General features: G+C 47.3%; 1 protein-coding gene across 1 annotated transcript in view; it reads left to right on the forward strand.

Moving 5' to 3' along the window:
• Positions 1–14251, forward strand: part of LOC115474059 (serine/threonine-protein kinase NLK2-like) — an 80771-nt gene that overhangs the window by 30719 nt on the left and 35801 nt on the right. Inside the window, exons 6-7 of the mRNA XM_030209358.1 lie at positions 48–257; positions 1099–1200. Coding sequence (XP_030065218.1) covers positions 48–257; positions 1099–1200 — 312 coding nt within the window. The remainder of the gene's footprint in view (positions 1–47; positions 258–1098; positions 1201–14251) is intronic.

Consider the following 14251-nt stretch of genomic DNA (forward strand, 5'->3'; position numbering starts at 1 on the left):
GCATTTTGCTGCTCTACAATGCTCCCAGTCTGCTTCTCTTCCCTCAGATCTGTGATTTTGGATTGGCCCGAGTGGAGGAGCCGGACGAGTCTCAGCACATGACCCAAGAGGTGGTGACGCAGTATTACCGAGCTCCAGAGATCCTAATGGGAAGTAGACACTACACAAGCTCCATTGATATCTGGTCTGTGGGCTGCATCTTTGCTGAGCTCTTGGGGAGGAGAATCTTGTTCCAGGCCCAAAGCCCCATCCAACAGGTACAAGTGTTCCAACAGGAGTTGCATTAACAATAATCCTATGAACAAAGGGGTGTAGCAGAGACTACATTACCCATAATACTGTACGCAGATGTTCCAAGAGACTTCTGCATTCCCGTAATGCAGTGGTTGCTAGATCATCCTGCTGTCCCTATATCCAGTTGATCTTTGAAATTAAGTTATTAACTGAAGGAGTGCGTACATAAAGAAGGTACAATGCAAAGTTGGTGGACCAATAACTTGTACTCAAAAGATGAATAGATCCTAATCTATATGGATAGGAGAGAAAGCACCACTGAATAAATAGCTCAGCCACAAAGAATGTTTTGATACCTTTATTCAATAAAAGATTCAACAATAAGTATCCATGTGTGAAAAAGTATGTCTCTTCAGTCAGTAACTGGTGGCACCTCCTTGAGCAGTAATAACTTCAGCTAAACATTTCAAGTAATTGTTGATCACTCCCTCGGACAATTTCAATTCTGTGATATTTGAGGGATTTTTTTTCCAAGAACAGCCCTCTTCGGGTCTTGCTATAATATTTCACTAGTTTTTATTTTAGGATTTGGACTTGGCCAGTCCAAAAACCAGAAATCTTGTGATCTTCAGCTATGTATAGTAGATTTACTTGAATGTTTAGTGTTGTTACCATGCTGCATGACCCCTCTTAGCTCATTGTAGGGACAGTAGGATAGGCTACTATAATCCCTCTCTACAATATTCTCAGTACTTCAAGCAACTTTTGCTCAATACTGAAAATACCATGGGGAAAGGCGTCCTCAGTCTCACCTTTTTCCTCCTCTTCCTCTCTCCCTCTTTTCTGTCTCTGGGAATAAAACAGCTGGACCTTATCACAGATCTGCTGGGCACCCCACCTCTCCATGCCATGCGGACAGCCTGTGAGGGAGCCCGGGCTCACATTCTACGGGGACCACATAAGCCGGTAAGAGTGGGGTCCTGGGTTCCACTTAAGCTTATGAAAATGGCAGTTCAGCTTTATAACTGTGTCTCGTACTATGAGTAATGTATAAAAGTGTTACCAGTATTGGAATAGTAGGAGTTGCTGTAGGGTAAGATTGAAGCACATTGGGAGAGGGTTGTAGCAGTCTTGAAACAAAAATCATAGAGTGGTGCATATTCTCATCAGAGGTCAGCTAGGCTGCTCCACTCCTGGTTGTGCCCCATTGCATTAAACTTCTTTGTTTGAGAGCCTGTTTTATCTGTACTTTTATTGACTATTGTTTTAAATATTAAAGTTGAAGTGTTTTCCTGTATATGGGTGAGTATTGAAATGCATTTGGCATCAGTATTGAATGCATAAGGGTTTTAAAAATTCAGGGCAGCTGAACTTATAATTTTGGACATGGATTGAGTTTGCAGAGTGGTAGACCTTGGAGTAACATCAGGAATAAGTTTTCATAGAGAGGGTTGTGGAAACCTGGAATACACTCCTGGGGAAGGTGTTGGGACAAAAACAGCAGTGACAGAATTCAAAGACAAATGGGATAAACACAGAAGATCCTTGTATGGAAAAAGCATAGAATGAAAGCAAGATTAAATGACCTACACTCAGAGTGGCAGGTACAACTATGGCCACCTTGTTGGGCAGACTGGATGGACCATCTGGTTTGTTTTAAATTTACTACTTAGTAGCTTCATACCCACTAGTCCTAGTATTTTTTGAAAAAGGTATACAAGCTCCTCTCAGCTGTCTCTTCTCCCAGTTGACAAGCCCTAGCCGCTTTAGTCTTTCCTCATAAGGAAGTTGTCCCATCCCCTTTATCATTTTCGTCACCTTTCTCTGTATCTTTTCTAATTCTGCTATATCTTTTTTTGAGATGTGATCAGAATTGTACACAGTATTGAAGGTGCAGTCACACCATGGAGCGATAGAAAGACGTTATAACATTCCCATTTTTGTTTTCCATTCCTTTCCTAATAATTCCTAACATTCTATTGTTTTCTTAGTTGCCGTTGCATGCTGAGCAGAGGGTTTCAACGTATCATCATCGACGACACCTAGATCCTTTTCTTGTTAGGTGACTCCTAATGTGGAACCTTGCATCACTTAACTATAATTTGGGATTCCCTTTCCCACATGCATCACTTTGCATTCATATTAAACATCTGCCATTTGGATTCCCAGTTTTGTAAGTCCTCTTGCAATTATTCATAATCCTCTTGCGATTTAACAATTTTGAATAACTTTTTATGACAGCAAATGTAATTACCTCACAAGTTATTCCTATCTCTAGATCATTTATAAATATGTTGAGTACCAGCACAGACCCCTGGGGAACCTCACTATCTATCGTTCTCCATTGAGAATACTGACCATTTAACCCTACTCTCCTTTCTCTCTCTTTTATCCAGTTCTTAATCCGCAATAGGACATTACCTCCTATCCCATTACTTTCTAGTTTCTTTAGGAGTCATTCATGAGGTGCTTTTTCAAATGCCTTTTGAAAATCCAGATACACAATATTGACCGCTCACCCTTATCCAAATATTTATTCACCCTTTCAAAAAATGTGGTGAGGCAAGATTTCCCTTGACTTAAATCCATGTTGGCTTTGTCTCATTAATCCATGCCTTTGTATATGCTCAGTTATTTGGTTCTTTATGTCTCTACTATTTGCCTGGCACCGATGTCGGGCTCACTGGTCTACAATTTCCCGGATCACTTCCTGGAAATTGGTGTTACGTTGGCCACTCTCCAATCTTCAGGATTTTAAAGATAAATTACATATTGCTAACAATAGCTCTGCAAGTTCATTTTTCATTTCTGTCAGTACTCTGGGATGTATAACATCCAGTTCAGGTGATTTGCTACCCTTCAGTTTGTTAAATTGCCCCATTACATCTCGGTTTACAGAGATTTGTTTTAGTTTCTCTGACTCATCAGCATTGATTACCGTTTCTGGCACTGGTAGCGCCCCCACATCTTTCTTAGTGAAGACCGAATGAAAGAATTCATTTAATCTCTCCGCTATGGCCTTGTCTTTCCTGAGTGCCTCTTTTACCCCCTTGGTCATTTTTTTCTGTTGCTGTGTTATACATCTAGAATTATATGGCAGAAAAAGGCAATACAAGTTACATATATTCCTCCAGTTTCTTTAAACGGCGACTAAAGTTGCCACGCAAATCAGCACGCGTAGTTGATCTGTGCATGCAACTTAATTGCTTGACAAGTTAATCAGCGCTGATAAGCTAATCAGCTTGTGTTTTTTAGGCACAATTTGTAGAATCTAGTTATATATATATGTGTGTGTATAAGTGGCAATATTTGGCTGCTAAACATGTATATCATGGGAGTAATTTTATAACGGAGCTCTTTGGTTAGTAGGTCAGGAAGGCACCTAGGTTTTGCATGTTTTATAAAGACATATGGTGAGTGTTCCATAGAGAGAAATTGCAGAAACTGATCTCCTGAAGCGCAGTTTTGTTGTTTCAGCCCTAGCAGTCCAAACGGCTATTTGTGGGGGCCATTTGGCTAGGGCATATTTTTTCATTAGTCTGAAAGGTTTTGGAGAGAGAAGTTGTCAAATTGAAGATGTGCTCAGCGTTGTTAGCGTATACTTTTTAGGATTTGCTGAGGATTTCAGCAAAATCAGTAGCCTTAAGAGTGGCAGCCAGAAGAGCTATGTGGCTTTGTTGATGGTCAACAAACGCAACCTCTAAATCCAAGTTGAGCAAACTTCCTTTTAAGGACTCCTTGTTATTTGGTGAGGTGTCTCGGGGAGACAAAGGTTCCTCATGTGCCAGAGCATTGCCTCAGATTGAGGGGGGAAGGGGGTTTGAGGAGCTTCATTGATGAGAGGTCATTTTCGGGATGTCAGACATTTTAGGCCAGGCAGAATTGGAGGAGGTCAAAGGTTTTCTCAGTAGTCCCAGTCCTTTCAGGGAGATCATCACAGAGGCAAAAAGTCAGATTCTAGCCCCTAGCAGAAACGGGGGCCCCAATAAAGTTGTGGGGGCCAGCCTCCAGTAGCAGTGGGATCTCACTTGCAGGATTTCTTTTGGAGGTGGGCCCAGATCACCTCTGACTAGTGGGTCCTGGAGGTTATGCTCTGGAGTTTCCGTGACCCCTATCGGATGCCTTTCTGGAGTTTCCCTGTCAGCCTTAAAGCAAGGCCGAGGCTGTTGGAGATATGCTGGTCCCCCACTCCATCGAGAAGAAATCAGGACGGGTCACTACACCATTTTCTTTGTATTACCAGAGAAGGAAGGTACCTTTCAGCCCATCCTCAACCTGAAGGGGGTAAATTGTGCCCTCAAGGTCCCAAGCTGTTCGCTCTGTGATTGTGGCAGTACGGTCAGAGGAATTCCTTACTTCTCTGGACTTGAGGCGTACCTGCATATTCCAATTTGTCCCGCACATCACTTCAGTTTGCTATTTTGGGGTGACATCAGTTTTGTGTGCTCCTTTTTGTCCTCATGATGGCTCCTCATGGTAGTAGTGGCAGCCACACTGCGAAAAAAGGTCATCCTGGTGCATCCCTATCTAGAGGACTGGTTGATTTGAGCCAAGTCACAACAGCAGAGCAGTCATCACTGAGCAAGTGGTATAGTTCTTGGAGTCACTGAGCTGAGTTGTGAAGCCGGTCATCTGGTGCCAGCTCAGTCCTTGGAATACCTGGGAGTTCTTTTCGACACTGTGCAGGGCAGAGTTTTCCTGCTGGAAATGAGAATGTGAAAGTTGCAGGACCAGATTCAATCTCTTCTGAGGATGAAGTGTTCTTGGGTCTGGGATACTCTCTCCTTTCAAGGTGGTGTCCTTGGACTTGCAGTTGCTCCTCAGGAGCTGGGAGTGATGCAGTCTCAGTTGGTGATTGAATTCTGATTAACTCAGGACATTGTGATCTATCATCAATTCTTGCTACTTTGCACTGGTTACCCTTTGAGCATTGCTTGTTTAAATTGTTGGTCTTTGGATTTAAAGTTTTTCATGAGATGGCTCCTGAGTATTTTTTGAATAGGATCTCTTAAATATGTTTCAAAATGCATGTTGTGGTCCCAAGAAGAAAGATTCTTTGTGGAGGAGTAGCCTAATGGTTAGTGCATTGGACTTTGATCCTGGGGAACTGGATTCAATTCCCACTGCAGCTCCTGTTGAGACTGGGCAAGTCACTTTACCCTTTATTGCCCCAGGTACAAAATAAGTACCTGTTTATAATGTGTAAGCCACTTTGATTGTAACCACAGAAAGGTGGTATATCAAGTCCCATCCATCCAGCTAAGGCTTTTTTTCTGCGTATATTCAGTTGCCTTTTCTTGGAATAGGCTTCCTCCCTTCTGTAGTTTAATTGACAATTTATTAGGGTTTAGGAAAGTTGCTAAAACTATAATTAAGGGTTATAGATTTTTAGGAAAATTAGGTGATACTGTACTTTAATGATGCGATTTCTGTGAAAATTGTTTAATTTTATCAAATTGTTTTTTATTTTTTATTTTTAGCATTTTATGTTTTGTATGGATTTGGGTTTTTTGTTTGTTTTTGTTATTTGATTATGTATGTTTTTCTTGTAACCTGTTCTGGGCTCTGTTGGGAGGACAGGCTAAATAATGATATAAATAAATAGATTTCCTCCAACCTGATAAAAAGGGTGTCAGCCTGGACTCGCTGGAGTGAACAATAGTGACTACCAATGCCAGTCTTAGGGGCTGGGGGCCCATTGTTCATGTCGGCTAGTCCAGTGACTGGTCGGCAGAAGATGCCCTTCAGGTGTTCCAAAGTCTGATCCAAGGCAGAGCAGTGAGGGTTCTGTCTGACAATTCTACATTGGTGGCATATGTGAACCATCAGGGTGGCACCAAGATGGCGGAAGAGATGACTCTTCTCATGGACTGGGCAGAGAGCTATCTGTTGGACCTATCAGCCTTTCACGTGGCTGTAGTGGAAAATGTTCAGGTGGATTTTCTGAGCAGGAATAGACTAGATCGGGGGGAATGGAGCCTGGGACAAGCGGCATTCCAAGCAATGGTAGACCGCAGGAGTCTTCCAATGCTGGATCTCAGGGCAATTTACAAAAATGGAAAGGTGGCTTTGTTTCTTTAGTCGAAGGAAAGGCCAAAACTCAGAAGGCATAGATGGTCTACTGCAACTGTGGCCTCTGAGTCTTCTTTGTGTTTGCCCCTGGCCTCTGTTGGGTCGAATCATTCAGATGCTCGAGACCATGATGGGCCGGTAGTGTTAGTGGCTCCCGACTGGCCAAGATGGCCATGTTATGCAGACTTACTGCGTCTGGTGGCAGAGGATTCCCTTCATCTTCTGGTGTCGGAGGTGCTTCTGATTCACGGTCCGGTGAGAATGCGGATGAGATCTACCTCTTTGGCCTTTGTTCGGGTCTAGTGTATGTTCGAGAACAAGTGTGATGACCACCGTGTGGTACCTCTGAAATCGTCGGTTTCTCAGATTTTGGATTTTCTGCAAGACAGTCTGGAAAAGGGCCTAGCCCTTTTTCTCTCGAGTTGCAAGTCGCTGCCCTAGCCTGTTTTCGAGGTCAAGTTCAGGGCTAGTGGTTCACCCTGGCACCGTCTTGTTTTCTTAAAGGAAGTTCAGTCTTTTCTGGCATCCTCATCGTTTTATTTGTTCTGCCTTGGGACCTCATCCTGGTTTTGTTTGCTCTGGTTAGTCCTCCATTTGAGCCAGTTTCACATTGTATAATTACAGATCTTACTCTGAAGACAGTGTTTCTGGTTGCAATTTCCTCAGCCAGACATGTTTCTGAATTGCAGACTGTTGTTCATGGGAGTCCTTGGTTTTCTCTGAGGAGAAGGTGGTGGTGTGCCCAGTACCATTGCTTCTGCCCATCTCGGTCCTCCTTTTCATCTCGGTCAGCCTGTGTCTTTGCCTGTCCTAGGGGGCCCATAAGGGTTGAGAGGATCAATGATGCTTGTGGAAGCTGGATGTTAGGAGAGTGTTGAAGAAGTATCTGCACTGGACGAAGGAGTTCTGTCAGTCTGATAGACTCTGTCCTCCTGGGAGATCCTTGTAAAGGGGGCACAGCTTCCAAACAATCTATAGCTCACTGGATTAAAGAAACCATTGCTTCCTCATTTCTTCTCAATGGCAAGCCAGTCTCTAAGGCCCTGAAGTCTCATTCCACTAGTTGTCAAGTGACATCTTGGGCTAAGAGCTTGCTAGTTCCTCCTTTGGAAATGTGTAAGGTAGCAGTCTGGTCATCTTTGCATTTCTTCATCAAACATTATAGAGTGGATATTCAAGCTCGTCAGGATGTGGATTTTGGAGCTAAAGTGTTGTCTGCGGGCTTTCATAGGTTCCACCCATAAATTTCACTGCTTTGGTATTTTCATTAGTCCTTTCTGGGCCGGTTTGGAGGGACGCTAAGGAAGAGAAATTAGGCCTTACGTGCTAATTTGCTTTCCTTCAGTCCCTCCAAGCTGGCCCAGATCCCACCCAGGATTTGAAGTCGGTGTTTACAGGATATTTTTCGATAGTTTGGAGAATTGGTCCCATGTTGGGTCACAAGGAGATCTGCGAGGAGTTTGAATGTGTGTTGTGATATTTTTGGTATTTGAAAAAAGCACACATGCATACAATGATAGGCTATTTAGTCCTCAGTCCTTGGTGGTCAGGAAGATTCTTCTGAGGCTTATGTGTGGCCATGGTGCATTCGAAGCACCTGCGTTTATACGTGTGCCGAGGTGAGCATAGAGGAAAACAGGATTATATGTGTGTAGTTTCTTCTGCTTTGGTACATGAGGAACTGCCCAGGATAGTTATATAGCTATGTGGCCAAGTGGTTCTGGGCAGGAAAATATCCCCAGTAAAAAGCTGTGGATACTTTACTGTGACTTTTGGGCCCTAACACAATGTGTGGTGTATCTCTACAAGTCACATTAGGGTATTTGCATAGTAATGAGATGCAAACTACGCATTTGCATATTTTGCATCTCGGTGCTAACTAACCCACGGCAACTTAAATATGATTGCTGTATGTTAAGTCAAGAGGCACGGCCCTTTAGGTTGCATTAACGGCTAAGTAATGTGAGTTAAGGTCCTAATGGCGCTTGATGAATTTCCCCTCCCCCCATAGCCCAATGTACCACCTTCTTCATGGATCATTATTAATGTTTTTCAATTATATATCAATTCTCCAGTTCTCCATTTGTATTTATAATTCTCAGTATTAAAGTATTAATATTTAATATTGAACACTAAATACATGTGGAGAATTGACATATCAAGTGGAAAAAATCTTTTAAAAAATGTTTTAATGATCCTGTGAAGAGGGTGGTTCATGGGGCAGAATTAAAGTTATGGTTAAGTCCACAGTCTGAGGATCCAATTTAAGTAAAAATACTTAGGGTTTATGTTATAAAATAGATATGACACCTACCCACACTGTGCAGCTGCACGCTGGCGCCGCTACTGCAGTCCGTCTCTCACAGCCTTACTCCCCATCCGGTTCTGTGCTACTTTTCCTTACTCTCTGTCCCCCACCTCCCCAGTTTGCATCACAGCGCCACAGTTGAACTGCGTGGAGAAATCTGCTGTGCCAGCTGCTGTCAGTGTCGCTATCGTGGTTCTTCTATTCTGTGCCCTGCAGTTCAGTCTCCCCCCCCAGGCCTAGTCAGCACTCCCACGTGGCCCCACAAACAACACACATGACACAGCACAGTGAGTGCTGAGCTCTCTGCACCACCTGCCACCACTGAAGCCCAGCTGCCAGGTAAAAAAAAACAAAAACATTTTTTTTTTTTTTTTAATTTTAACATGTACAGTCAGTGTAATGCTGACTGGTGGTGCTGGTGGGTTTTTCACTGCATATTGCAAAAAAAAAAAAAAAAGGTATATTTAATCACTCAATATACTTTTTTTTTCCCCCTTAGGCAGTGAAGAACAGACCTCCACCCAGAAACCCACCACCAATAAATTTTATTATGCCCAAATTAAAATTTTAAAAAAGGTTTTACTATATTTGTCACGGTTGGTTTTTGGGTGGGGATGGTTTCTGCAGTGTCTGGGTTAAAATAAAAAAAAAAAAAAAAATTTAAATTTCTTATAGGTGAGTTTCTGGTTGGAGGTGGGCTCTGCAGTGCCCAGAACATTAAAAAAAAAAAAAAAAAAGTCCATCTCTATATAAAGCACTGGTGAAGCGAGCCCCGTCAAAAAACCTTCGGCATATTATACAAAAATGGGAAAAGGAATCGGGAAGGTCATTGGTGGGGTGGGATATTGGGGCAACACTGAACAGTATACCGACTGTCACTGTAGATGAGAGACTGCGAGAATGTGGGCATGGGGTGGTTATGCGGGCATATATGTCAGGTCAGCAGTGGGGGGCATATGGGAGCTGCGGGGGAGGCAAAGTGTGTCAGATGTGATCATACGCCTCACACTTTGTATCACACCTTTTGGGGCTGTCCGGGAGTACGCCCCTTTTGGGGGCAGATTCAGAGATACATGACTAAAACCCTAAGAATGCCAGTGGGCGGGACTTGGGATCATTTTGTGCTAGACACACAGCATTCAAGACACAGGCCAAGGAGTCTAGGATTTAGTGTCGTAAGGTCTGCCTGGTGGCTCGAAAGAGTATCTTACAGAACTGGATATCCTCAGAACCTCCTGCGTACTGGCAATGGAGGAATCAGGTGCATGTACTGGCAACATGGGAAGCCAGGGAGGCGAAGGGGGCCCCGAAACAGAAAAAATGTTTTATGCAAGTTTGGAATCAATACCTGCAGGGACTGAGTCCTCGCGGGCGAAGCTTACTGCTTAACCTGTTTTCTCCGAGGACAAGCAGGCTGCTTGTTCTCACTGATGGGTGATGTCCACGTCAGCCCCTCCAATCGGAAACTTCACTAGCAAAGGCCTTTGCTAGCTCTCGCGCGCCCATGCGCGGCCGTCTTCCCGCCCGAACCGGCTCGTGTTCGTCAGTCTTCTTTTGTCCGCGCTCGGGACGGTCGTGTTTTGCCGCCGTTTCGTGCCCCTCAAGTTGACCCTCGCGCGTCTTCGCGATTTCGCTAAAAAAAAAAAAAGAGAGAGACCTTTCGGTCTTGTCCCTTCCCGTGTGTCCAGTTTTTCCCCCAGCGTAAGTTTCCTTTCGCTTTCGGGATCGGCCTTTTTTTGGCCTCGGTACGGGTTTTCTCTCCCTTATTTTTGGTGCCTTTCGTCATCATCACGAATTTTGATTTCGCTGGCGTGATTTTTCCACCCATGTCATCGAAGTCTCCCAGCGGCTTCAAAAAGTGCACCCAGTGCGCCCGGGTAATCTCGCTCACTGATAAGCACGCTTCGTGTCTTCAGTGTCTGGGGGCTGGGCACCGCCCGCAGGCCTGCAGTCTTTGTGCTCTTTTACAAAAGAGGACTCAGGTAGCGAGATTGGCCCAGTGGAACGTGTTGTTCTCGGGCTCTTCGTCGACAACAGCACGGGACGTATTGAGTGCATCGACGTCGACAGCATCAAAGTCTTCGACCTCGGCATCGACTGCATCGAGGCTTCGACCCTCTGCATCGTCGATACCGAGACATCGGAAGGCTGCGTCGACGTCGGTGGTACCGGGACCTCCGCTGTTGCTGATGTCATCGGACGGTGGTGCTTCGACTGGAGTGCAGGTGAGGGCTGTCCATTCCCTTGCTGGTGGCGGTGAGCCTTCGGGTGGGTCTCCTCCTGCCCTGAGGGCTCCTGCGGTACAGCCCCCCCCCCCCCCCCCCCCCCCGAGACCGACCTTCTTCGGCCTCGGCCCCGAGGAAGAGACGTTAGATTCTACGTCCTCCTCGTCGGTACCGGGAAGCTCCGGTGACATGCTTCGTTTGACGAAATCGAAGAAGCATCGACACCGGTCTCCTTCCCGCCTCGGTACCGAGAGCTCTGGGTCGCCGAGGGAGTCGGCACCCAGTAGGCGCATCGGCACCGGGAGGACCGCTCACCCTCTGTTCAGGAGGTGTCGATGCGCTCCCCCTTGGACAGCCCGGAACCGCCTCCACGCCCGGAACAGACCCTGACCTCGACGCCTGCATCGGCTTCCCAGTCTTTCTCCACAGCCGCTCTGCACGAGAGTTTCCGGGCCATTCTTCCAGAGATTCTGGGAGAGCTGTTGCGCCCTTCTCCTCCTGTACCGGGGGTGCTTGCGACACCGGTACCGTCGAGCGAGGCGCCGGCTGGCCCTTTGCCCGGGGTGAGGTCTCCGACATCGGTACCGCTTGCAGTACCGGCTGCGGCTGCCTCCCCGGAAGACTCCCCGACAACGTCGGTGGAGGGAGCTTCGCCGGTGCTGGCGAAGGAGTCTACCTCTCGGCGCTCTCACCGTGGCCGTGTTTCCACGGAGTCGAGTCGGGCACGGCTTCAGACACAGGTTCATGAACTTGTCTGACACCGATGGTGAGGCCTCGTGGGAGGAGGAGGAGGACATCAGATATTTCTCTGACGAGGAGTCTGATGGCCTTCCTTCTGATCCCACTCCCTCCCCTGAAAGGCAGCTTTCTCCTCCCGAGAGTCTGTCTTTCGCGGCCTTTGTCCGGGAGATGTCTATGGCCATCCCCTTCCCGGTGGTTGTGGAGGATGAGCCCAGGGCTGAAATGTTTGAGCTCTTGGACTATCCTTCTCCACCTAAGGAAGCGTCCACAGTACCCATGCATCATGTCCTAAAAAAGACATTGCTGGCGAACTGGACCAAGCCTCTAACTAATCCCCACATTCCCAAGAAGATCGAATCCCAGTACTGGATCCATGGGGACCCAGAGCTGATGCGCACTCAGTTGCCTCACGACTCTGGTGTGGTGGATCTGGCCCTAAAGAAGGCTAAGAGTTCTAGGGAGCATGCTTCGGCGCCCCCGGGCAAGGACTCTAGAACCTTAGACTCCTTTGGGAGGAAGGCCTACCATTCTTCTATGCTCGTGGCCAAGATTCAGTCCTACCAGCTCTACACGAGCATCCACATGCGGAACAATGTGCGGGCTTGGTGGACATGCTCCCTCTTGAGCAAGCCAAGCCATTTCAGGAGGTGGTCAGGCAGCTGAAGGCGTGCAGAAAATTCCTGGCCAGAGGGGTATATGATACCTTTGATGTTGCGTCCAGGGCCGCTGCTCAAGGTGTGGTGATGTGCAGACTCTCATGGCTGTGTGCCTCCGAATAGGATCCAGCAGCGGATTGCGGACTCCCCTTGCCGAGCGGACATTTTTGGAGAAAAAGTCGAACAGGTGGTAGAACAGCTCCACCAGCGGGATAACGCTTTCGACAAATTCTCCCGCCGGCAGCCTTCAGCATCTACCTCTTCAGGTAGACGTTTTTATGGGGGAAGGAGGACTGTTCCCTACTCTTCTGGTAAGCGTAGGTACAGTCCTCCCTCCCGACAGCCTATGGCCCAGGCTAAGCCCCAGCGCGCTCGCTCTCGTCAGTAGCATGCGCCTCAGCAAGGCCCCACAGCTCCCCAGCAAAAGCAGGGGGCGAGCTTTTGACTGGCTCCAGCAGAGCATAGCCGAGGTCAAAGTGTCCGTGCCGGACGATCTGTCGGTCGGGGGGAGGTTGAAAGTTTTTCACCAAAGGTGGCCTCTCATAACCTCCGATCAGTGGGTTCTCCAAATAGTCCGGCAAGGATACACCCTCAATTTGGCCGCCATGCCTCCAAATTGTCCACCGGGAGCTCAGTCCTTCAGCTTCCAGCACAAGCAGGTACTTGCAGAGGAACTCTCCGCCCTTCTCAGCGCCAATGCGGTCGAGCCCGTGCCACCGGGGCAAGAAGGGCTGGGATTCTATTCCAGGTACTTCCTTGTGGAAAAGAAAACAGGGGGGATGCGTCCCATCCTAGACCTAAGGGCCCTGAACAAATATCTGGTCAAGGAAAAGTTCAGGATGCTTTCCCTGGGCACCCTTCTTCCCATGATTCAGCAAAATGATTGGCTATGCTCTCTGGACTTAAAGGATGCTTATACACACATCCCGATACTGCCAGCTCACAGACAGTATCTTCGATTTCGTCTGGGATCACGTCACTTCCAGTACTGTGTGCTACCCTTTGGGCTCGCCTCTGCGCCCAGAGTGTTCACGAAGTGCTTAGCTATGGTAGCGGCAGCGCTTCGCAGGCTCGGAGTGCACGTGTTCCCTTATCTCGACGATTGGCTGGTGAAGAACACTTCCGAGGCAGGAGCTCTACAGTCCATGCAGATGACTATTCGACTCCTGGAGCTACTAGGGTTTGTGATAAATTACCCAAAGTCCCACCTTCTCCCAGTACAGAGACTCGAATTCATAGGAGCTCTGCTGGATTCTCGGACGGCTCGTGCCTACCTCCCGGAGACGAGGGCCAGCAATCTACTGTCCCTCGTCTCCCGGGTACGAGCGTCCCAGCAGATCACAGCTTGGCAGATGTTGAGATTGCTTGGCCACATGGCCTCCACAGTCTATGTGACTCCCATGGCTCGTCTTCACATGCGATCTGCTCAATGGACCCTAGCTTCCCAGTGGTTTCAGGCTGCTGGGGATCTAGAGGACGTGATCCACCTGTCCACGAGTTTTCTCAAATCCCTGTACTGGTGGATGATTTGGGCCAATTTGACTCTGGGACGCCCCTTCCAAATTCCTCAGCCACAAAAGGTGCTGACTACGGATGCGTGTCTCTTGGGGTGGGGAGCTCATGTTGATGGACTTCACACCCAAGGAAGCTGGTCCCTTCAGGAACGCGATCTGCAGATCAATCTCCTGGAGTTATGAGCGGTCTGGAACGCTCTGAAGGCTTTCAGAGATCGGCTGTCCCACCAAATTATCCAAATTCAGACAGACAACCAGGTTGCCATGTATTACATCAACAAGCAGGGGGACACCGGATCTCGCCCCCTGTGTCAGGAAGCAGTCAGCATGTGGCTCTGGGCTCGCCGTTACGGCATGTGGCTCCAAGCCACATCTGGCAGGCGTAAACAACAGTCTGGCCGACAGGTTGAGCAGGATTATGCAACCTCACGAGTGGTTGCTCAATTCCGGAGTAGTGCGCCAGATCTTCCAAGTGTGAGGCACCCCCTTGGTAGATCTCTT

This window comes from Microcaecilia unicolor, chromosome 7 (assembly GCF_901765095.1).
Source record: "Microcaecilia unicolor chromosome 7, aMicUni1.1, whole genome shotgun sequence".
Classification (NCBI taxonomy): domain Eukaryota; kingdom Metazoa; phylum Chordata; class Amphibia; order Gymnophiona; family Siphonopidae; genus Microcaecilia; species Microcaecilia unicolor.